Source organism: Lissotriton vulgaris, chromosome 7 (genome assembly GCF_964263255.1).
Source record: "Lissotriton vulgaris chromosome 7, aLisVul1.2, whole genome shotgun sequence".
Taxonomy (NCBI): Eukaryota; Metazoa; Chordata; class Amphibia; order Caudata; family Salamandridae; genus Lissotriton; species Lissotriton vulgaris.
In genome coordinates this window covers 1,050,832,608-1,050,855,668 of record NC_141695.1, presented here as the reverse complement: position 1 = coordinate 1,050,855,668, position 23,061 = coordinate 1,050,832,608, and the positions used below count along the sequence as shown (strand labels likewise).

General features: G+C 48.4%; 1 protein-coding gene across 1 annotated transcript in view; it reads right to left on the bottom strand.

Annotated features, from left to right (window-relative positions):
- DDX46 (DEAD-box helicase 46) overlaps nucleotides 1-22,525 on the bottom strand; it is a 970,300-nt gene extending 947,775 nt beyond the window's left edge. Inside the window, exon 1 of the mRNA XM_086931496.1 lies at nucleotides 22,458-22,525. Within this exon, the coding sequence (XP_086787622.1) occupies nucleotides 22,458-22,474 (17 nt within the window). The 5' untranslated portion in view covers nucleotides 22,475-22,525. The remainder of the gene's footprint in view (nucleotides 1-22,457) is intronic.
- Between the last annotated feature and the right edge of the window lie 536 nt (nucleotides 22,526-23,061).

The window sequence follows — 23,061 nt, the reverse complement described above, 5'->3', positions numbered from 1 at the left end:
TGGCAAGCATTTTTTCGGACTTTTTACAGTGAACGTGCAATTTCAAAGTAAGCACTTAATCCCAAAAAAATGAATAGGTCACTGAAAACAGGAATTTCAAGATTTAACGAAGTGCCAGTATAAACAGGTTAGTATGGTCTAAAAGGTTGGCGTAGCTCTTCTGAAATGCAACTGTGACAGAGACCATCTTTTTCTTAACCGAAGAGCACATACACATTAGATAACTCAAGTATGAAATGTTTCAACGCCCTCTTTTGGTGCCTTGACCTCTCCAGTGCCCTATGCTCACCCCGTGCTTTGAGACAACTTCACACATTAAAATAACGAAAGCAATCAAGCACAATTCAAAGTTATTTGTGGATTCAAGCTTGATGTACAGGCACTAAAAACTAGATTTAAGAGTACAAAACTACTTTTGCATTTAAGAAGTTGCTTTTGTCCGATGGAAGTGTAGTGGGCAATCACCGCTAGAATGCCATGCAAATTGGTGGGCAACCAAAAACGTACCTATTTATGGGCATTCACAAAGTGTTCTTCGAACCTTTTCCACCCTAGAAACAATTGGAGATTTACTTCTCACGAGATTAAGTGTTTATCCCTTTTTCCCAGGGCAGAAAGGGGGAAGGTGAACTCCTGAAGTTGTTAGGAAAGTAAGTGATGGCATTACTCCAAGGAAAAATACATTTCGACAAAAAATAATTTCTTTTGCACTTTATTCCTCGTGTGAAAACAAACACATTGGTACCCAAAATTAAACTGTACAAATTTTTCTGAATGTTGCGGGAAAGCTACGAATTACAGCACGTTCTGCGTAACCAGATAAAGTTGTGAGCACGCCCAAATTGTAGCTCTGCTCCTAAACCAGGAGATAAACCCAAGTATACCAATTTAGGCCTTTCTGAGAATCCAGTTCTTACGAATGACCAGGTGAACAAGTAGTTTCAAAGAGCAGATCTTCTCTGGAAAATACTAGTTTGTGTGGGGGCCACTAACAATTAAGCAATATAAAAGCACAGAGGAGCATTTATAAAGATTGGATATTCGATTTTTGAAGGCGATTGAGGCAAATAAATTCATTATCGGAGCAAAAAAAAAAAATGGTTAGCAAAAAGTAAAAAAGCTGAATAAATTCTAATACGAAGCAAATACAGCTAAACAAGAACTATACTACCTCCCAGGTGTCACCTAGTGTATAACTGAAGAAGATGAACCTTATGCTTTTTCTGTAGCTTATATAGCACAAACTCGACCCGAAGGTATTAGTGCGCTTTATATGAGCAGCAGTCACATTACACAAGGACATATTTATTTTAAGTGATTTGCCCGGAATCACAGGAGCTGATGCGGAGTTCAGAAGCCACCTCTTCAGCTCCAAAGTCTGCAGCTTTGACCGTTAAGAAACATCCTCTACATCTGTAAGCTATGACAGGAGCCCATCACTAAATAGTCAACTAACAGAACTAAAACTGTGAAAACCTGGCAAATAAAATAACCAAATACCCTGGGGACAGTTTCCCAAAACAATATTGAATAAGGGGCTACCACAACGTAAATACAGGCAGACAGCAGTTTTGTTCTCCATGCCTCGAGCAGCAGCGAGACTCCAGGCATTCCTTTTAGCACTGCAGGCCGCAGTTGCACGGTAGCTGCTCTACTGCAAGGCCGCAGAGGATGAGAGTTAGTACTGACTGCAGTGTGCGAGTGCTCCTGCTCATATTCGGAAGTCACAGAAAGGTGTGGTTATACCGGAGCGGCAGCCACAAAACTAATCACTTTATTGCCATGATCCAGCATCCCCTCCTTCTTTTCCCTGGGCATATGACAGCTCATATCCTAGACAATGCAAACCCAAAAGACAAAGAATGGATAAAAACGCACACCAGGGGCCAAACCCTTATGTGATTGTATAGGAGTAGGTTGTGAATGGCACAGCAACTAGGCAGAGCCCCCTCAGGTTTGTCAAGGGTGGAGCAAGGAGGGCGGCAGTGCGAGAGACACAATCAGCTTGCGCTCATTGACCTAGAGCAGAAAAAATGCAATCCCTGCTTAAACCTTTGAAGAACATGTGCAAATATGTGCAATTTTGCGAAAGGTTAACAGTGTAACAGTATATTGTGGCTGTTTGTCATCTGATCAAGCAAGTCAGGGGAGAGGATATAGCGTAATGGCCAAAGCTGCCAACTTTGGAGGAGGGAAATCCGGTTCGAGTCTCGTCCTGGCTGAATATCCTGCGACTCTCGGCAAATTATGTAATCTTCGTGTGCCTAAACAAGATAAATAGGTCCTTGTGTAAAGCGCTGAAAAATCTTCCATCTGCATCCATACTCAAGCAGACCGCCAGGACTTGAGCAGACACTGGGCTTAACAAAGGAAACAAAAGAAGACCAAAAACACAAAGATGCAAACTGTTCCAGTGAGGCGATGTGGCGCAACATCTAGAGTGCCAACCTTGGAACTGGGGTAGCAGCATCGGCTCCCCCGCACCCAAAAACATGCCCATCCTAATGCAAACAAAATCACAGCAGAAAGCATCAGCATCGAACGCCTAGAGAAACAAGCATTGAAAATGCAATAGGTCTCGCCTTTGATTAAGTTAAATCTATTTGCTTTGCTAATGGTAGTGTATAGCAAAGCAAATGGCTTTAACTTAATAAAAGGAGAGACCTATTGTATTTTTAATGCTCGTTTCTTTACTGAGAGCTACTTATGTTCAATGGAATGCATTGACAGTTACTAATATTAGTGTAGTATAATTTAATGTTGTTATACGTTTATTAATTTAACCAAGCAAAAGCTTTCTAATTTAATAAGCTGGGCAGCACACAGGTGCGCTACTCAGATGTAGCTGGAGAGCTACAGTAGCTCACGAGCTACTGGCTGGAGACCTCTGCTATAGACAATGCACAACGTTTCATACTGGCTCCCCAAACTACATTAGGCTGCATACAAAGAAGAGTTTAGTTAGAGAGCAGCATGCAGAAGGCGAATGGAAGAAGATCGGAGTGGATTTAGTCCACTTAGGTCACATTCTCCTTTACTGAACGTGGAACACAGCTATTTAAATCGCCAGTACAGATAGCCGTTCTTATCAAACATCGAATAACGATACTGGTCATGTGTGATGTTCAAATCTGTATCATAGCATGCACACGGAATGTCAAGATCCTCTCGGGCAACTTTAAAGAGCCAAGCATACATGGTAAATACAGGCTGGTACAGGAAAACCCTTCAGGTCAAGAAATGGATCTGCTGGGAATATCCCTTTTTAAAAACCTTCATCCAGTCATAAAAGAAGTGATCACAGAATTCCAAAAACTAAATGCTATTCTCATTAGTAGTGTTTACCCACAACCAATGGTGGAAACTACTGCATGGAATAAACCCAGAGACGTACTAACTTGCAAGTGTTACTTGATGAAAGTGACCATAGAATTAGGTTTGACTTCATTCACTAAGTGCTCATTCGCTGATTAAGGCTTCTTGTCTTTTGTGATTCAACCTAAAAAAAATGCCGGTCTCTCTTGTTATGGAATAGCAGCATTTTCAGTAATTAGCAAAATATTTTATCTAAATCACCAAAGCATTTAGGCAAGGATTTCTGAACAATTGCGGTCTTTATTAAGTCTGAGTTCAGGCCACTGATCGAGCAGAGCAGTGAAAGACGGCTACGGGCAAGTGACACATTCCTTCAGGTGACAGAAGCAGCGCACACCACAGGGCAGGGAGAAGGGGCACTGACAGAGCAGCACACACCACAGGGCAGGGAGAAGGGGCACCGACTGACAGAACAGCGCACAGGACAGGGAGAAGGGACACTGACAGAAACACATAACAGAAGGCAGGGAGAAGGGGCACTGACAGGGCAGCGCACACTACAGGACAGAGAGAAGCGGCACTGACAGAGAAAAATACACTATAGGGTTGGAAGAAGGGGCACCGACAGAGCAGCACACACCACAGAGCAAGGAGAAGCGACACTGAGAAACACACACCAGAGGGCAGGGAGACAGATAGGGCAGCGCACACTACAGGGCAGAGAAAAGCGGCACTGACAGTTCAGCACATACCACAGGGCTGGGAGAAACAGCACAGACAGAAACACACCAGAGGGCAGGGAGAAGGGGCACTGACAAGGCAGCACATCTTAAAGAAACGGTCAAGAGGGCAGGACAGCGCACCCCATAGAGCAGAAACAAACACCCCTGACATGGCAGTACACACACTACAGGGCAGGAATAGGGGGAACCCGAAAGGGCAGCGCACATTACAGGACAGGGAGAAGGGGCAGCCCACACTACAGGGCGGGGAGAAGGGGCACTGACAGGGCAGGGGAAAGCAGCACTGACAGGGCAGTGCACACAATGGTGAATTTAAAAGCGGCACTGACAGGGCAGTGCACACAATGGGAAATTGAAAAGCTGCACTGGGAGGGAAGCACACAGGGCAGAGAGAAGCGCCACTGACAGGGAAGCACACAGGGCAGAGGGAAGCACCACTGACAGGGAAGCACACACTACTGGGCAGGGAGAAACGCCTCTTGACAAGGAAGCACAGGGCAGAGAGAAACTGCCCAGGTAGAGCAGCACACCGACAAATGCGAGATGTGCAGAGTGAGAGGGCAACAAGACCAGCGTGCACTGGAAGTAGCGAGGGAGACCCATTTTTAGGTTTCGCCTGTCGAAAGCTGCGCCCTGCGCAGCTTTTCGCGCAGGCAAAATCTTATGTCTACAGTATGTGTGTGTTGTCCCGCCCCTCTGTTCCATTGGCCAGCTCCATAAATGGAGGCTAGCCATTGGAACAGAGATCTGTCCGTCAATACCGGAGCAGATTCGTGGGTGTTCCCGAGAATTTTAGGCTTTTGCCCACGTCATGCGGCTGTGTTTTTTTTTTTTAAAGCTTTGTTTTCACCATTTCGGAAGTGTCCTTTGCAGGGGTGGGTTGCGCGATGTCCCGCTGTCCGTTCCCGCCCCCTCCCGCTGTCCGTGAGCCCGTTCCCGCCCCCCCCTCCCGCTGATACCTTCGGGTGTAGTTCGCATTATGTAAAACTCCGGATAATGGGGAAAATGTGTTTCTTTCAAACTGCATCTAAACTCATGCTGTGCCAGCCGCACAAAGGCGAGCTAAAGATCATTCTGTTATGCACTCCATCAACTTGTTACACTGCTTACTGTCTTGAGGGTCCTGTCCACCTGCTTATGACGCAGTGTTATTCCCCGCGTTGGGGCTCCCTGCCGGAGCTGGTCTTAGGCACTGATTTCTGTAGATGGGCAATTTGAGGCCTTGAGCTGCATTCCTCCTGGTGCTCGCTATCGTTAATGATGTCCTGGCTGCCCACATCGCCGTCAGAACCCTTTCACTCCCTCAATATTGTAGCCTCGTATGAGGATATGGGGCAGGCCTGTCCGTGACATTCTTCCTGTCAGAGCCCCCCAGCATTGCACCCATCAGCGCCGCCTCCGCGAGGCCGCAGACCGCCAAATGCGTGGGTCCAGGCCCAGGGCGGGGCACTGCCTGCTCCTCACCCCTACTTCCCCACTGCAGGGTACCCCGTCAGCAAGGTATATGGACATTCCCTGTGCGGACTTACTTCCAAACAGGACCAAAAGAGTCTCAATGCCTAAGCCCCTGGAGCTGCTGTGTCTGGCCTTACCCCACACCTCGGAGTCTAGTCTGTCTGTCTGTCTGCTTAAACCGGCTTTTGTTCGCTCCGCACATATCAGGTCCCATCTCCTCCCGGGGGATGGGGCACTTTCTCTTCATACAGAACTGATCTCGAGAAGGGGCGAGCTGCCCAGCTTCAGACTCGACGCGCCTCTCCATGCTTGAAACTCCACTGGCGGGCTCTCCAGGGCAGTGGGGGCTGTCCTATTTGGCATGCTTGTTTTCCCAAGAAGCCCCCCTGGTGGTCCCAGCTCTGGGGGGGTTGGAAAGTAGCCGCTTGCGGGTCAGCCCCGGTGCATGTTGGTATGTGTGTATTTTCCTCTGGAGGGGTGGGTGGGAGCAGCGAGATCTCTGCGGAGATAGGGGGTGCCTGTGCTCAGTGACTAATCTCATTTTGGCCTTTCCTTCCCCCGCCCCCTCCGCCGCTCTCCCTCCAGAGTGTCACTTGTTTGTGAAAGGCCCCCAAGTGCGCGTCCATTCACCCCCATGCCCCCCCCCGCCCTTGGTGTCTGAGACAGCCTTGGGCAGAGGATGTGCTTCACTGGGCTGTGGAGAGAGCGCCGCCGCTGAGCTACAGGTCCGGGCAGGCGAGGGGCAGTGAGAAGCAGGGCACGAGGAGCCAGGGCAGAAACAGGGCAGGGCACGAGGAGCCAGGGCAGAGGTAAATGACAGGGGACGGGGAGGGCACACGAAAGTGATTAAAGGTAGCGGACAGGCATCAGAGAGGGGCAGAAAGAGGAAGGGGCAGAGGTGCAGGACAGGTAGTGAGCGGGAGGGGGCAGAGTGGCAACAGGAGGATGTTGGAGAGTTCTAAAGTAGGGGCAATGTTGTGTTAGCAGAGTTAAGACCTCCGTCCGGCACTCTACCCCCATCTCTACACTCGACCTCCGTCTGGAACTCGACGAAGGTCCCTACACTCGACGAAGGTCCCTACACTCGACGAAGGTCCCTACACTCGACGAAGGTCCCTACACTCGACGAAGGTCCCTACACTCGACGAAGGTCCCTACACTCGACGAAGGTCCCTACACTCGACGAAGGTCCCTACACTCGACGAAGGTCCCTACACTCGACGAAGGTCCCTACACTCTGTTTCTATTCTTAAACTCGACCCCTGTCCACGCACTATACTCCTGTTCTCGCACTCCAGTTTCCTCAACACAACCCCCTGTTCTGCCAGAGCGCTTCCTGCCAGGGCACATCTCCGGGGCCGCTGCCCCACCCCCTCCCAATCCCCCCCTATGTGTATATCTACCCCACGAGAGTCAATGCAAGGTACCTCTGCCTGCCTGTATAAAATGTGTCCATATGACGCCTGCTTGAAATGGGACTGCGGTGCATGTGTAACACGGGCGCCTGCCCTGCAAGGGCCAGGTCTGTGCACTTGCCGTCCGGGTAAAATGCATTTCTAACCTACCCTCGTGAATTACACACCTGTTCTGCTTGTTTGGCATGCACACACAGGCCGTGCTTGTGTGAAATGTACCTGAATCATGTATGTGGGACGTGCCATTCTGTCCTGTCTGTGTGAAGTGCACCTCTGCCCTGCCTGTGATGCGCACCTCTGCCCTGACTGATGCGCACCTCTGCCCTGACTGTGATGCGCACCTCTGCCCTGACTGTGATGCGCACCTCTGCCCTGACTGTGATGCGCACCTCTGCCCTGACTGTGATGCGCAACCTCTGCCCTGACTGTGATGCGCAACCTCTGCCCTGACTGTGATGCGCAACCTCTGCCCTGCCTGTGCTGCGCACCTCTGCCCTGCCTGTGCTGCGCACCTCTGCCCTGCCTGTCATGCGCAACCTCTGCCCTGCCTGTCATGCGCAACCTCTGCCCTGCCTGTCATGCGCAACCTCTGCCCTGCCTGTCATGCGCAACCTCTGCCCTGCCTGTCATGCGCAACCTCTGCCCTGCCTGTCATGCGCAACCTCTGCCCTGCCTGTGATGCGCAACCTCTGCCCTGCCTGTGATGCGCAACCTCTGCCCTGCCTGTGATGCGCAACCTCTGCCCTGCCTGTGATGCGCAACCTCTGCCCTGCCTGTGATGCGCAACCTCTGCCCTGCCTGTGATGCGCAACCTCTGCCCTGCCTGTGATGCGCAACCTCTGCCCTGCCTGTGATGCGCAACCTCTGCCCTGCCTGTGATGCGCAACCTCTGCCCTGCCTGCGATGCGCACCTCTGCCCTGCCTGCGATGCGCACCTCTGCCCTGCCTGCGATGCGCACCTCTGCCCTGCCTGCGATGCGCACCTCTGCCCTGCCTGCGATGCGCACCTCTGCCCTGCCTGCGATGCGCACCTTTTCCCTGTTTGACGTGCATCTCTGCCCGGTCTGTGTAAAGTTTACCTAATCTCTGCATGTGTGAAGTGTCCCTCTACCCCATCTATATGGAATGTATCTGTGTGAAGTGCACCTCTGCCCTGTCGTCTGTGAAGAGCACCCTTGCCCTGTCTCCCTTTCTGTGTGAAGTGCACCTCGGCCCTGCCTCTGTGTGAAGAGCACCCTTGCCCTGTCTCCCTTTCTGTGTGAAGTGCACCTCGGCCCTGCCTCTGTGTGAAGTGCACCTCGGCCCTGCCTCTGTGTGAAGTGCACCTCGGCCCTGCCTCTGTGTGAAGTGCACCTCGGCCCTGCCTCTGTGTGAAGTGCACCTCGGCCCTGCCTCTGTGTGAAGTGCACCTCGGCCCTGCCTCTGTGTGAAGTGCACCTCGGCCCTGCCTCTGTGTGAAGTGCACCTCGGCCCTGTCTGTGAAGTGCTCTCTACCCTGCTTGTGTGAAGTGCATCTCTGCACTGTCTGTATGAAATGCGCCTCAGTGCTGCCTGTGTGAACTGCATTTATGTCCTGTCTGTTAAATGTACCTCAGCCCTGCCTGTGTGAAATGTTTTTGAAACATTTGTCTGTGAAATGTAACCCTGCCTTACCTGTCTGAAGTGCAACTCTGCCCTGACTGTGTAAAGTTTTCCTAATCTCTGCATGTGTGCAGTGTCCCTCTGCCCTGTCTATATGGAATGTATCTGTGTGAAGTGCACCTCTGCCCTGTCGTCTGTGAAGAGCACCCTTGCCCTGTCTCCCTTTCTGTGTGAAGAGCACCCTTGCCCTGTCTCCCTTTCTGTGTGAAGTGCACCTCGGCCCTGCCTCTGTGTGAAGTGCACCTCGGCCCTGCCTCTGTGTGAAGTGCACTGAAGTGCACCTCGGCTCTGCCTCTGTGTGAAGTGCACCTCGGCTCTGCCTCTGTGTGAAGTGCACCTCGGCTCTGCCTCTGTGTGAAGTGCACCTCGGCTCTGCCTCTGTGTGAAGTGCACCTCGGCTCTGCCTCTGTGTGAAGTGCACCTCGGCTCTGCCTCTGTGTGAAGTGCACCTCGGCTCTGCCTCTGTGTGAAGTGCACCTCGGCTCTGCCTCTGTGTGAAGTGCACCTCGGCTCTGCCTCTGTTTGAAGTGCACCTCGGCTCTGCCTCTGTGTGAAGTGCACCTCGGCCCTGCCTCTGTGTGAAGTGCACCTCGGCCCTGTCTGTGAAGTGCTCTCTACCCTGCTTGTGTGAAGTGCATCTCTGCACTGTCTGTATGAAATGCGCCTCAGTGCTGCCTGTGTGAACTGCATTTATGTCCTGTCTGTTAAATGTACCTCAGCCCTGCCTATGTGAAATGTTTTTGAAACATTTGTCTGTGAAATGTAACCCTGCCTTACCTGTCTGAAGTGCACCTCTGCCCTGACTGTGTAAAGTTTACCTAATCTCTGCATGTGTGAAGTGTGTGTGTGAAGTGTGTGTGAAGTGTGTGTGAAGTGTGTGTGAAGTGTGTGTGAAGTGTGTGTGAAGTGTGTGTGAAGTGTGTGTGAAGTGTGTGTGAGTGAGTGAGTGAGTGAGTGAGTGAGTGAGTGAGTGAGTGAGTGAGTGAGTGAGTGAGTGAGTGAGTGAGTGTGTGTGTGTGTCTCTGTGTGTGTGTGTGTCTGTGTGTGTGTGCGCATGTCTGTGTGTGTGTGCGCATGTCTCTGTGTGCGTGTGCGCATGTCTCTGTGTGCGTGTGCGCATGTCTCTGTGTGCGTGTGCGCATGTCTCTGTGTGCGTGTGCGCATGTCTCTGTGTGCGTGTGCGCATGTCTCTGTGTGCGTGTGCGCATGTCTCTGTGTGCGTGTGCGCATGTCTCTGTGTGCGTGTGCGCATGTCTCTGTGTGCGTGTGCGCATGTCTCTGTGTGCGTGTGCGCATGTCTCTGTGTGCGTGTGCGCATGTCTCTGTGTGCGTGTGCGCATGTCTCTGTGTGCGTGTGCGCATGTCTCTGTGTGCGTGTGCGCATGTCTCTGTGTGCGTGTGCGCATGTCTCTGTGTGCGTGTGCGCATGTCTCTGTGTGCGTGTGCGCATGTCTCTGTGTGCGTGTGCGCATGTCTCTGTGTGCGTGTGCGCATGTCTCTGTGTGCGTGTGCGCATGTCTCTGTGTGCGTGTGCGCATGTCTCTGTGTGCGTGTGCGCATGTCTCTGTGTGCGTGTGCGCATGTGTCTCTGCGCCTGTGTCTCTGCGCCTGTGTCTCTGCGCCTGTGTCTCTGCGCCTGTGTCTCTGCGCCTGTGTCTCTGCGCCTGTGTCTCTGCGCCTGCGTGTCTGCGCCTGCGTGTCTGCGCCTGCGCGTCTGCGCCTGCGCGTCTGCGCCTGCGCGTCTGCGTCTGCGCGTCTGCGTCTGCGTGTCTGCGTCTGCGTGTCTGCGTGTCTGCGTGTCTGCGTGTCTGCGTGTCTGCGTGTCTGCGTCTGTGTGTCTGCGTCTGTGTGTCTGCGTCTGTGTGTCTGCGTCTGTGTGTCTGCGTCTGTGTGTCTGCGTCTGTGTGTCTGCGTCTGTGTGTCTGCGTCTGTGTGTCTGAGTCTGTGCGTCTGAGTCTGTGTGTCTGAGTCTGTGCGTCTGCGTGTCTGTGTGTCTGTGTGTCTGTGTGTCTGTGTGTCTGTGTGTCTGTGTGTCTGTGTGTCTGTGTGTCTGTGTGTCTGTGTGTCTGTGTGTCTGTGTGTCTGTGTGTCTGTGTGTCTGTGTGTCTGTGTGTCTGTGTGTCTGTGTGTCTGTGTGTGTGTGTCTGTGTGTCTGTGTGTCTGTGTGTCTGTGTGTCTGTGTGTCTGTGTGTCTGTGTGTCTGTGTGTCTGTGTGTCTGTGTGTGTGTCTGTGTGTGTGTCTGTGTGTGTGTCTGTGTGTGTGTCTGTGTGTGTGTGTCTGTCTGTGTGTGTCTGTCTGTGTGTGTGTGTCTCTGTGTGTGTGTCTCTGTGTGTGTGTGTCTCTGTGTCTGTGTGTCTGTGTGTGTGTGTGTCTCTGTGTGTGTGTGTCTCTGTGTGTGTGTGTCTCTGTGTGTGTGTGTCTCTGTGTGTGTGTCTCTGTGTGTGTGTGTCTCTGTGTGTGTGTGTCTCTGTGTGTGTGTGTGTGTGTGTCTGTGTGTGTGTCTGTGTGTGTGTGTGTGTGTGTGCGCGCAAATGCAATAGGTCTCACATTTGGGAGAGATTAAGCTATTGGCATTGTAAATAACAATGCCATTTATTTATCTGTTTTCAAAACCAACACAAATAAAAAGTTTGTAATTTACAATGCCAATAGCTCTAACTTTTGCAAAGACGACACGTTGCATTGTAAATGCTTGATTTATTTGTTTTCAAAACCAACACATAAATACAAATGTTGTCATTTACAATGCCAATAGCTCTAGCTTTTCCAAAGGCGAAACCATTGCATTGTAACTGCTTGTTTGAACGTAAGATGGCGAATGACCTGCGCTGGGAATGGACCGGAGGATGCAATCTATCACAGGGAAAGGCAAACGCTGAAACGCATGGTGCTCTGATCGCACACAAGAGCATGCAGAGCAGCTGAGCTAAACAAGCGAGCCAGCAACAAAAGTTTGACTGCCCGGAGGTCGTGATCAGTCAGCAATAGAGACAGAATGGACAGCGTCAGAGTGGGACTACGAGTGTAGACAGGGGACTGGAAAGAAGAGCAGAGCCGGATTCTGTCACAATATGGCCATAGCAGCTGAAGAAAAAGATCCAGTCAATCAGGTAGGCCGAACAAAGGACAAAGAAGGCTGCACTGCAATGTGCACCAAGGCAGCGCATATAGGGTGATGTGAAGAAAGTATCTCTATAAAGAGCTGGGAGCCCGTGGGTCTCCCCCTTGCAGGAAGAAGTAAAACTCCTGGCAGGGAATGCCCTACTTTCCTGCACCTCAGAGACCAAAGATGTTCACCTTGCACCAGGGAGAACCCACAATTAGGGTGAACTCTCATATCTCCAGTGTGACGCCATAGCTACCACCCGAACGGAGGTCTTGGCCCAGCTGTCGGTGAGAAGATCTCCCGGGTGTAGTGCTCCCTCCCCTCTGTGGACAGCTTACACATTCCTCTGCTTTTGCACAGGAGGTCCTTACCCTCCTCCGGGTCAGCTCCGACCCGTCGTCCTCTTCCTCCTCCTGCGCCCGGGGGCTCCTGCGGATGAGGCGACGCCATAGCTACCACCCGAACGGAGGTCTTGGCCCAGCTGTCGGTGAGAAGATCTCCCAGGTGTAGTGCTCCCTCCCCTCTGTTGACAGCTCACACATTCCTCTGCTTTTGCACATGAGGTCCTTATCCTCCTCCGGGTCAGCTCCGACCTGTCGTCCTCTTCCTCTTCCTGCGCCCGGGGGCTCCCGCGGATGAGGCAGATCCGCTGGCAACAGCAGTAAGCACTAGAGGCTTGGCAGTAGTCATAGAAAGATGACAAGCCTTTGTCAGCGGAGAAGCACAAGTCTTCTTTCGGCTTTTAACCGCAAACTAGACGTAAGAGACGGACTGCAGCTCTCTTGTTCAAAAGATAGAGCACTAAGTGAACGTCTTTTTTCTTCTTCAAAGATGCCTTGAAAACATACTTTCATACCAAATAAAACAATTGCACGCCATGACATAGACTTTTCTTTTTCTGCCATCCCACCTGGATGGCCTGGCCTGCTTTCCTTCTTAAGTAAAAGGTTTGGTATCTTTATGGGGCCATGTGTTTGGCCCCATAAAGATAAGAATCCTTTTGCGACAGCAGGAAGTCAGGTGAGCCCGTCCAAGTGGGAATGGCTCGAAAAGAGTACGTCACAATAACCTCTTTCCCAATCGCTGACCACCGTTTAACATAAACGGTGACGCCAGCCAATGGGAAAGAGGGGCGGGGCTTAAAGCCCACTAGTGAAAGCACCTTAAGATCATAAAATCTCGCCAGCAAGACTGCACATGCACAGCCTCGACCTAAAAAAAAAAAAAAGACAGCACTTCAAACAGGTCGGCTGAAATAAAACGATTGAGGACACGGGCAACAAGAGGGACAAGAGCAAAGACAACATGGGGAGTGCTCCGGGCTGAGAGACAGGAGCAGATCACAGACACGCACAAAGGCAACGAGAGGCCGGGGGCAAGCATGAAATGTCACAGGCCCACTGATCGCACAAAAATAAAATTGTTCGGCAAAGACACAATAAATAAACCCAAAGTAAAGACGTGTAAAAGGGGCAGTCTCCAGGAAAGTCAAAACACACAAAAAGGCGGGACGAAGACTAGCTTTTCATCAATAAAATGAAAGGAATTTCTAAAGGCACATTGAACAAATGGAAAGCGGTGGGATTGGTCTAACCCCACCGAGGGATAACTGCATGGCTTGCTGAGTAGTGCATGCGCACTGACTCTATGCTCGAACTAAATAAGGGGAAAGAATGCAGGCAATAGATATGGTGCAAACATGTGCAGCTAACTATTGAGATTTCTATCAAGCAAGACAGTTGAGAGTAATTGAAGAAAGTGATGGGTTTCTGAATTAACTGGATATCCGGACTCTAAGTGAGGATGACTATAAGAGCCTAGATGGCTATCTTATGCCGGAGGAAAACTCGAGGTGCTAAAAGATACAGAACCCGAGGCCTATTGGAATACCTGCTGAGCTGTACAAGAAACTCCTATTCCTGGAAGGCCCGTATCTTATTCATATACTCTTAGAGGCCCAGAAGCAAGAGGCTCTTTCTCCTCAGACTTGAGGCAAGCTATCATAACAGTGATATTTAAAGAGGCCAAACCAAAAACAGAACGCGCAAAGTATAAACCAATGTAGCATACCTCCCCTCCTTACTTCCAAAGGCAAGTGAGCAAGCATGCAACAGTCGTATAAATCTTCACAAAAGTTGGACTGGAGCATGACAAATCACAACAGCCAGAGCAATTTCACATCAACATCAAAGCCCAACATTTTTTAACTAATGACGGAAGGCGCACTCAATGGAATATTACAGAGACGATGTTTTGAGTCCAAAAGTTATCTTCTTTATTGTGGCAATTATACCAGGTAATACAAAACAGCCAACGCGTTTCGTTCCGATGTCGGAACTTCGTCAGGGCGTGAAATATAAGGTATACGTTCTTTCACGGAAGGTTGTCGAGGTATCTATAAGCGCAAGGGAGCAACATCAAGGATGGACCATGTAGATGTACTTGCCCCAGGTATAATTCGCTTAATCAAGAAGTAGATATAAAGATATTTTTGGCCTTTCACAACTGGTCACCCCCCCTACACACCGGGCCGGCCACACGCTAGATGGCATCTGCACTAATTCTGTTACTCTAACTGTCTCTCCTCCGATTCCACAAATATGGACTGATCACTGTTTTATTCCCTTCTCCATCAAGGCAAACCGGATATCGCCACCGAACACTAAGTGCTCCCCCACCCCCTTCTCAACCAATTGGAAGAAAGTGGCTGAGCGCATTAAGCTGAACCCCCAGCCCCTTGACCCCCCCCCCCCCTAATATCGTCGGAGACGTATCTCAAGACTCTAAAAACTTCCACTCATGGATTGACAGTGTGGTTTCTGTCTACTCCAATCCAACCAATCAAAAATCAGTTCCCCGCAAAAGAAAGCCTAATGCCCCTTGGTACACCCAGGCCCTCTCCGAATGTCATCTTAAGTGCAGGATCCTTGAAAGAGAGTGGAGGAAAACGTACGATCTTGCTTCCAGATCCTTATATATCCTGCAGAGGAAACAATACCACTACAACATAAAAAGAGCTAAAAATGAGTTTTTTACCACAGCTATAGAGGAAGCTAATCAGAAACAACACACCATCTTTAATATAGTTAAGTCTTTCACCCACCCCAAGGCCTTGGCACTAGAAATCCCTCCATCCCAAACCCTCTGTGACCAAATTGCGGACTTTTTCATTGAGAAAATAAATAACATCCATAAGGATTTCCCCCCCCAATAATCCATACACAAGATGCCGAGACCATTCCATTCTCCTTGTGTAATTTCACTCCAGTCTCTCTATCACAAACACATAAGGCTATTATGACCTGCAGATCGGGAGCCCCCACGGACTCCTGCCCTCCGATTATTCTCCACCATCTCATTGAGGCTGTCAACCCCTCAATCAATGCCATTGTCAACGAATCTCTCAATTCAGGCATTGTCCCCGCTGAATGGAAGAAGGCCATAGTCAAGCCTTTAATGAAAAAACAGAACAAATCCCCGACAGACCTATCAAATATGCGCCCAATCTCCCTTCTCCCGGCACTTGGCAAAATCACTGAGCAGTTCGTTCACGAGGAATTAAAAGTCTTTGTGGAAAGCAATCACATCCTACACCCACAGCAATCAGGTTTCCGCCCTGGCCACTCCACTGAAACCGCCCTGATTGAGCTATCGGACACCATTAAGTTCTTGCAGGATGAGGGAAAACAAGCTGTACTCATCCTGCTCGACTTAACTGCAGCATTCAACACCATCTCCCATGCCATCCTCATCAACAGAACGCGTGAGATTGGGGTGTCGGGTTCTGCTTTAATATGGATAACATCATTCCTATCCAATAGATCACAAACTGTTTCTCTAGGTCCATTCCTTTCTGGCGAAAGACCCACAACATCCGGAGTGCCCCAGGGGTCCATCCTTAGCCCTTTTTTTTTAATATATATATGACCCCCCTTCTCTCACTGATTGAATCCCACGGAACTCTCGTAACTTCCTATGCTGACGACACTCAGCTTGTCGTCACTATCGATAAAAAGCACCCCGGCGCCGCCCTCAGATTCCAGAATTGCCTCTCCCAAGTCTTTTCTTGGCTTAACCATAACCACCTTAAGTGCAACAGCGCCAAAACTGAAATAATACCCTTGGGCAAAGACATCCTTTTCTCCCCAAAAGATTGGTGGCCCCATAACTCGGAAGCACCGCCTAGTGCGGTCTCCTCGGCCCGCAATCTTGGCGTCCAATTCGACTCGTCCCTCAGTTTTGACGACCATGTGCGCATTACTGCTGGGTGCTGCTTCAGTCTCAGACAGCTGAAGAAATTTTTTGACTTCCTTCCCATTTCAGCCAGGAAATCAGTCGCGGTGGGCCTGATCCTATCCCGGCTGGATTATTGTAATGGCCTTTTGGCAGGAATAAAAAAGTCTTCCCTTAAGAAACTACAGAGTGTCCAACACGCAGCGGCCAGGCTTGTACTTAAACTCCCAAGAAGGTCCTCGGCCTCTGCAGCCCTCAACACTCTACATTGGCTGCCCCTCCACAAAAGAATTCTTTTCAAGCTTCTCGTCACGGTCTTTAAAGCCACCAGGAACACTGGCCCTTCGTATCTGATCAAGCGCTTTTCGCGCTATATTCCTTCGCGCTGCTTGAGGTCATCAGGAGCCAATTTGGTTTCTGTCCCTCGAATACAGCTAAAAACGAGAGGGGGTAAAACCTTCTCATTTTTGGCGGCCAAGGCATGAAACGGTCTCCCCCTCAACCTTAGACACGCTCCCACTGAAAGCCTTTTCAGGAAACTCCTGAAGACCTGGATTTTCCCTCAGTCTAATTAATCAGTCCTCGCAGCCATCTGATCCATTCCTTCCCATGCGGGTTTTTCTGTTTTGCTCAGCGCCAAGATGCTCCTTCCGGAGCGATAGATGCGCTATACAAATTCCAATAAATATCAAATAAAAAATATCAAACAGTAAGAAGGTATCTTTTCTTGCCCCTTAAAGAGATAATAAATCTTGAAAGGCTGAAGGGAGTGAGTATCAAAGGTTTACCAAGATGAGTTCCCACACGTTCAAAAGTTCATGTGACACAAAACAGTCTTGAGTAATATGTGGAAGCCCAAGGGACGAGTAGTTCCTCTCTTAGTAATGCGGGCATATGGCATAACGGGTCTTGAGCAAAGTGTAGAAGCCCATAGGACGGATAATTCCTTTCTTAGGTAGACATGCGGGCTCCGTAGGAGAACGCGCAGAAATCCTGCCTGCTAACAGGAAGCAGGCAGGATTTCTGCGCGTTCTCCTACGGACCCGTTATGCCACATGCCCACATTACTAACTAAGAGAGGAACTACTCGACTCTTCAGCTTCCACATATTACTCAAGACTGTTCCGTGTCACATGAACTTTTGAACGTGCGGGTACTCATCCTCGCAAACCTTTGATACTCACTCCCTTCAGCCTTTCAAGATTTATTATCTCTTTAAGGGGCAAGAAAAGATATCTTCTTACTGTTTATACTACTTCTTGATTAAGCGAATTATACCTGGGGCAAGTACATCTACATGGTCCATCCTTGATGTTGCTCCCTTGCGCTTATAGATACCTAGACAACCTTCCGTGAAAGAACGTATACCTTATATTTCACGCCCTGACGAAGTTCCGACATCGGAACGAAACGCGTTGGCTGTTTTCGATTACCTGGTATAATTACCACAAGAAGATAACTTTTGGACTCAAAACATCGTCTCTGTAATATTCCATTGAGTGCGCCTTCCGTCATTTGTTAAAAATTGTTTGATCGGGAACTGTGCCCTGGGACAACAGGCACTGGAAGTGTGCAGTACCACATTAATATTTTCTATACTATTGTTGGTTGTGCTAAACCTTGGTCGGGTTGTCCTCTTTGTTCTGTTCACATCAAAGCCCAACATGTTGTCTTGTGGCTCCAGCTGGACCCATCCCCCACCAGCAGCGTACCCTCCACATTTCCTTACTCTATCTCTTTCTTCCACCTCCATCCAAGGACCCAGACTTCCTCATATTTGCAAGGGCAACCTCTCGCTTGGGACACCAATTTCACCACCAACATACCCCAATCCATGCCTTCTTCCCACTCCTGTATGGAAGGCAAAGTTTGTGCCTCACAGTATTTCAGTAGATTACTATGTGCCACCATCACGGCCAGGGTGCTAAACAGATAGATATGTTTCTTTATTTGGTTAAATAGTTAACCATAAAAGATATAAAACATGATAAAAACATATGAAATTGTAAAATCTTAATTCATTATACAAAGAACATAAAAGAGCCATTTTACAATAAACAGTACATAAAAAGCTCCTTCATCTACCCACATAAATACAAGGGCACAATTCTTAACAAGCATTGGCATAGCCAATAAGTCTCGCATTTTGGACCTTATAAGTATTTAGCCATGCAGCACATTATCCTGAGTGCTACAACAACGTCTACTGTTCTTTAATTTAGAAGCTTTGACCGTAATAGGTACATTGTAGCACTGCATTGAGAAGTACTTAAAGTGTTATTTTTGTACAACTGGTAGTCTGAACTCATATCTGGAAGTGCTTTTATATGCAATAATGAAGAAAAAAAGATTCTTAGTGAAATAAATAATTTGCTTGATAACACAATTTAAGTGTGGAAGACACAATGGGCCCAGGTTTTCTGGTTTACCTTTGTACAATTCAGCTAATCTGCTGCACTAGCTTCTCTCCTGCATTCAAGAGACCCAGGGAAAAGCCACATTGGCATCTTGACACAGGCTCATAGCATGAAAAATCACGAGGTCTGTAAAATCTAACAATAAAAAAGGCAATGCCCATTTTCAACAAGATCTCAGGGCAATTTCAGCGTAATAATTTAGTTTGTCACTTTCCTATGGATTCTGGTAGGATTTCTGTGTGGTGTGCAGTTAGACAAAATAAAAGAAACGCCTAACACATGGTTCTGAACTTCTGACTGAATCATTGGAAGGGAGAGGCCAGCTTGGATATCCACCTGCGTGCTCTTTAACCATTGATAACTGGAAACCGTTATTAAGAACCCAGGTGGAAATCTATGTGTCGCTAACTTCAGGCTGCCAATTCTACTATGAATGATCTTAGAAAGGCATATTTAATAACCGACAAACCACATTTGCACTTAACCTACAATGCTACTTTTTCATAAACATATTGGTTTGTGAGAGATCGCAAAAAGAAAAAAAAAATATTGCAGACATGCTCCCCTTTTGTCCATAGGCCAGACATATGAGTATTAGCAACTGAAAGCTGTGGGTTTACCCAAATAAACAAACTCGAACCTATCTGAATAACTAATCTTATGTGGCAGAGGAAGTAAACCTGTCTAAACAACAATATCTTAAACCAATGTCTGACCCTGGATTTAGCAACAAAGTGGTTGAAATACAGATGTCCTTTTAATGACGCACTTCCGGCGTGTTTCTTTGGCTCCGCACTTGGTTAAGCGAGGCTGGACGCAGCGGGCCCTGGCATTGTGAAGTGCATGGGCTACACAAGGCGTGGGAAACCAATTAAGAGAAAACTCCACATCTGTGTTTGAGCACAGCTTCTTTTTAAGAAGCCGAGTTTATCCCCAGAGAGTCAATTAGGACAACTGCTAAACAGTCACTCTGGGAGGGCGAACAAGCATTTACACAGGGAACCTGCAGAGAGGCAAACACGCGAGGCAGGAGGAGGAGAGCGGGCAAGGAGAATGAGAAAAAGAAAGGAAGTCGGAGAAGCTGAGGAGAGGGCGAAGGGAAGAAAAACCAGCAGCGGCGAGGGCAGGCAGCAAATGCTTAAATTACGACGCGCACTCTTTTGGAGGTGGGGTGGAGGAGACGTGCATGGGGACCAGACACACAAAGCGTTTCCCTTGTGGGAACAGATGGCGCTGCTGCTCGCTCCTGCAAGGGAAACGCCAAGCATGCACATGTTGCAATACAACCAATGCAAAATGTGGACGCGTTTAGGCAAAAGTGGTGACTGAATGCAAAAGGTCCTCTCCTATGCAACGCTTACGCGCTGCATAGGAGAAACCCAAAAAGGACCCTATATCAAGGCCAAGCACCTTGTATTTCTACCACACAGCTTAAGAAGTGCCCCATGCAAACACATGAGCAGACATCTCCCAATATGGCCTGGAAAAGCATAGCAGTCCTCACTTGGCAAAATGTTGCCTCCTTGAAGATGGGGGAATCAGATTTTCTTACTCTGTAAGGGGTAGTGACCACAAATTATGACAATATGCAGCAGTCTCATCCAAGGAGCTATTGCATCCGCACAGCCCTAAAAAGCCATCTGCCACCTAGCCTTTGGGAAACTAACCACTGGCAAAAAAGCATTCTCCTTAACTAACACTTTCACTGTGGTGTCTAGGTGAGGGATAGGGCGGTGACATTTAGGGACCCTCGCTCCACTTTATTTAAACAATGGGACTAAAATGGATTGTGACCTGAACGCATGGGGACCATTGGCCGCTGCAGTGTTTCAAATATTTATCAATAAAAAAGCCCAAATAGTGATATTCCTCTTGAATAGGTCTGGCGAACCACCAGGCCCGGAAGCCTTATGTCTCAAAGGGCAAATGATAGCTCCAATAACTTCAGAACGGAAACAATGACCAGCAGCAGTAACTTCCTCGGGCTACCATTAGATATTGACTGTCCATCGCTATCACTATAGTCTTCCCTCCAAGCCCGCTCTGAGCATCTACACTTAGATTTTATGAGTTATACCAGGAGGCTGGAGCTTTATTTCTCCATTGTTTGCTTATTCTTTCTGGGACCAACCGATCCATAGCTAATCTAATCCAGTCAACACAATTATCGGCAGCCTTGTTGTCATCTAGCTCTAACAGGGGTGGACTTTTATCAAGCGTCTCTACTAAATTCTCTTTCTTGATTTTATGCCATGGTCTGAATTTGGCAGGGGGCAGGTTCTTAGACTGAGACATGTGACTCTCCAAATGGGAGAGTTTGAAGAAAATGGCTTTGTGGTCTGTCCATGTATGGGTAGTACTTTGGCCACTATAATATTGGAATTGTTGGTGAAAATACCATCAAGAGTATGATGGGCCGTATGTGTAGGCTCTGAAACTAATTGTGCGAGACCAAAGCCTGCCAAACTATCTAATATCTAATAGAGTGAAAGTGTCTACATTCTTATCACATTGTAGAGGAGTTAAAATCCCCCAGTAGTGGTGTTAATCTTCATGTGTAGTTACTCCATGAAGGATGCAAAGGCATCCAAAAGACACTTCAATGCTACAGGTGTACAACCCAGGATGACAGCATCGTCGGCGTACAATAGGGCAGGTAATTAGGCACTTTCCAATCTGGGGTATATCCCCACACGTTGAAAATAAATCCTCCTCTAGGTGGTTAATATAGAGGGAGAATAAGAACGGTGCGAGAACACAACCTTGTCTGACGACCTCTGCATATCATAAACGTTTTGGAGCACCTCCACCGACCCCCATAAACCCCCCCCCCCATCCCCAGCTCACCACAACCTAACAGCAGCACCTAAGACGCAGTACGTTTCCCTAATGGTATTGACGACTGATCTATTGATACCCAGACCTTCCATTATGCCCCACAGTTTTGAGTGGAATACACGGTGAAGGCACTGGACAGGTCCATGAAGCCCAAGTGAAGCGCACCAGGCTTAACAATTTTACATTTCCCCAGAAAGAGACAGAGGTTAATACATTTGTCTTCCGTCCCCATCCCTCTCCTGAATCCGTATTGAATACCCGAAAGAGAGCTGATGCCTTCTCCAAGCAGGAGAGTAGGATGCGGCCCAACAACTTCACGGTGGAGTCCATGAGGGAGATAAGACGTTAACAGATGGGATCCTCTCAGTTCCCCTTCTTAAAAATCAGAACAACGAGCGATTTGGACCAAGAAGAAATCCTTGTGGAGGCACTTGCTACACTGAAGGGACTGGCTACAAGAGGAGCTCATAGGTCCAGGTTGCTCTTAAATAGGTCCAAAGGGCCCCAATCCGGAACAGGCGCTAGGACCGATATGCAGATAACACACAGGTTATTATTTTCAACACTAACGATCAAAAAACGGGTAATAAACGGCTTCAAGGTCAACGGAGACAGGGCCAAGGTACTGTTTTCAGCCACCAATCAGATATGTTACCAGCTTGGCTTCAGGAGCTCGAACCATCTCTCTCCACTATAAATCAGCCAGAAACATTGGTTTCAACTAAGACAACAACTCTGTACGTGCGCATAAGACGTTTGGTGGTAAAGAGAGATGGCTTAGTAGTAGTCTTAGAAAACTATTTGTCAGCAGTGGGAGTACATTGTAAATAGTGTCTTGATGTGCTCTGCAGCATGCACTAGTATTACCGTAAAGAGCTCGGTGTCAGAAGATCGTGTAGCTTAGTGCAGGGCCGTGATGTAACAAATCGTTATCAGGTGTGTTTGCCCAGCAGACTGAAGATGATTAAAGACAAACAATTCCCAAAAGTCCGCGAATTGGAAGCTCAGCAAGGAGCAATGTGGCAATCCTCGTGTGCAGTATACTAAGCTTAAAGAATATAGTTTTACAAAAATGATATTCGTCGTCGTGTACCGTAAAGGTTAACATTGATTTGTTAAATAATACCCGCACATATATGCTATGTGTTTGTGCACGGCAAACACTACGCCACGAGACCCAGAGTCAATAGCATAGAAGTGGAAAGCTTCGCTCCGGTGCGGGACGTCTTGAGCCCCAGCCCAGTGTACTCTGTCAGATTGCCCGCACTGAAAACATTGAAGGGTCTAACTCACCTAGACTCCCGACCCATCACTGCCACCGCAAACGCTTGTCGGACGTCTGCAACTCTTCCCTCAACTGCGGCGTGAAGCAACCAGACTCACGGAAAATAAGCTGCAAACCCCACAGTGAGAGATGTCGTCATTGCAGCGGCCATCTTGGAGTATGCTTTTAATACGCCGCTCAAAGAGAACACGTTCCAACAACATTTCCTATGTTAGCAATATAATATCAATTAGTTTGTATGCACATACCGAAATGTATACAAATCGTTCACTTCCACCTAAAAGAAATTGAAAATGTGCTTCGCTTTCGTTTATTTTCTATTGAAATAGACGGAATCACTTAATGCGATCGCTTTTGTATTATAGAATCATTTTTATCTTGAGGCTTTTTAGTTCTTTAGTCCAAAACACTATTGTATCATGGCAGCTAGAATTGCAGGAGACTTTTAGGCGTAATTTTTAGGTTGCGATTTTGTCTTTCTTTTATTTCCATAGGGACTGATTCCGTTCGAAAGATGGTCGCCACGCACCCTGGCGTCAATACGTAATAGAAATTCTTTTGAAAAATATTAAGAGCGGGTCAAACTTGATGTGTATAATGTCGTTGACTTTT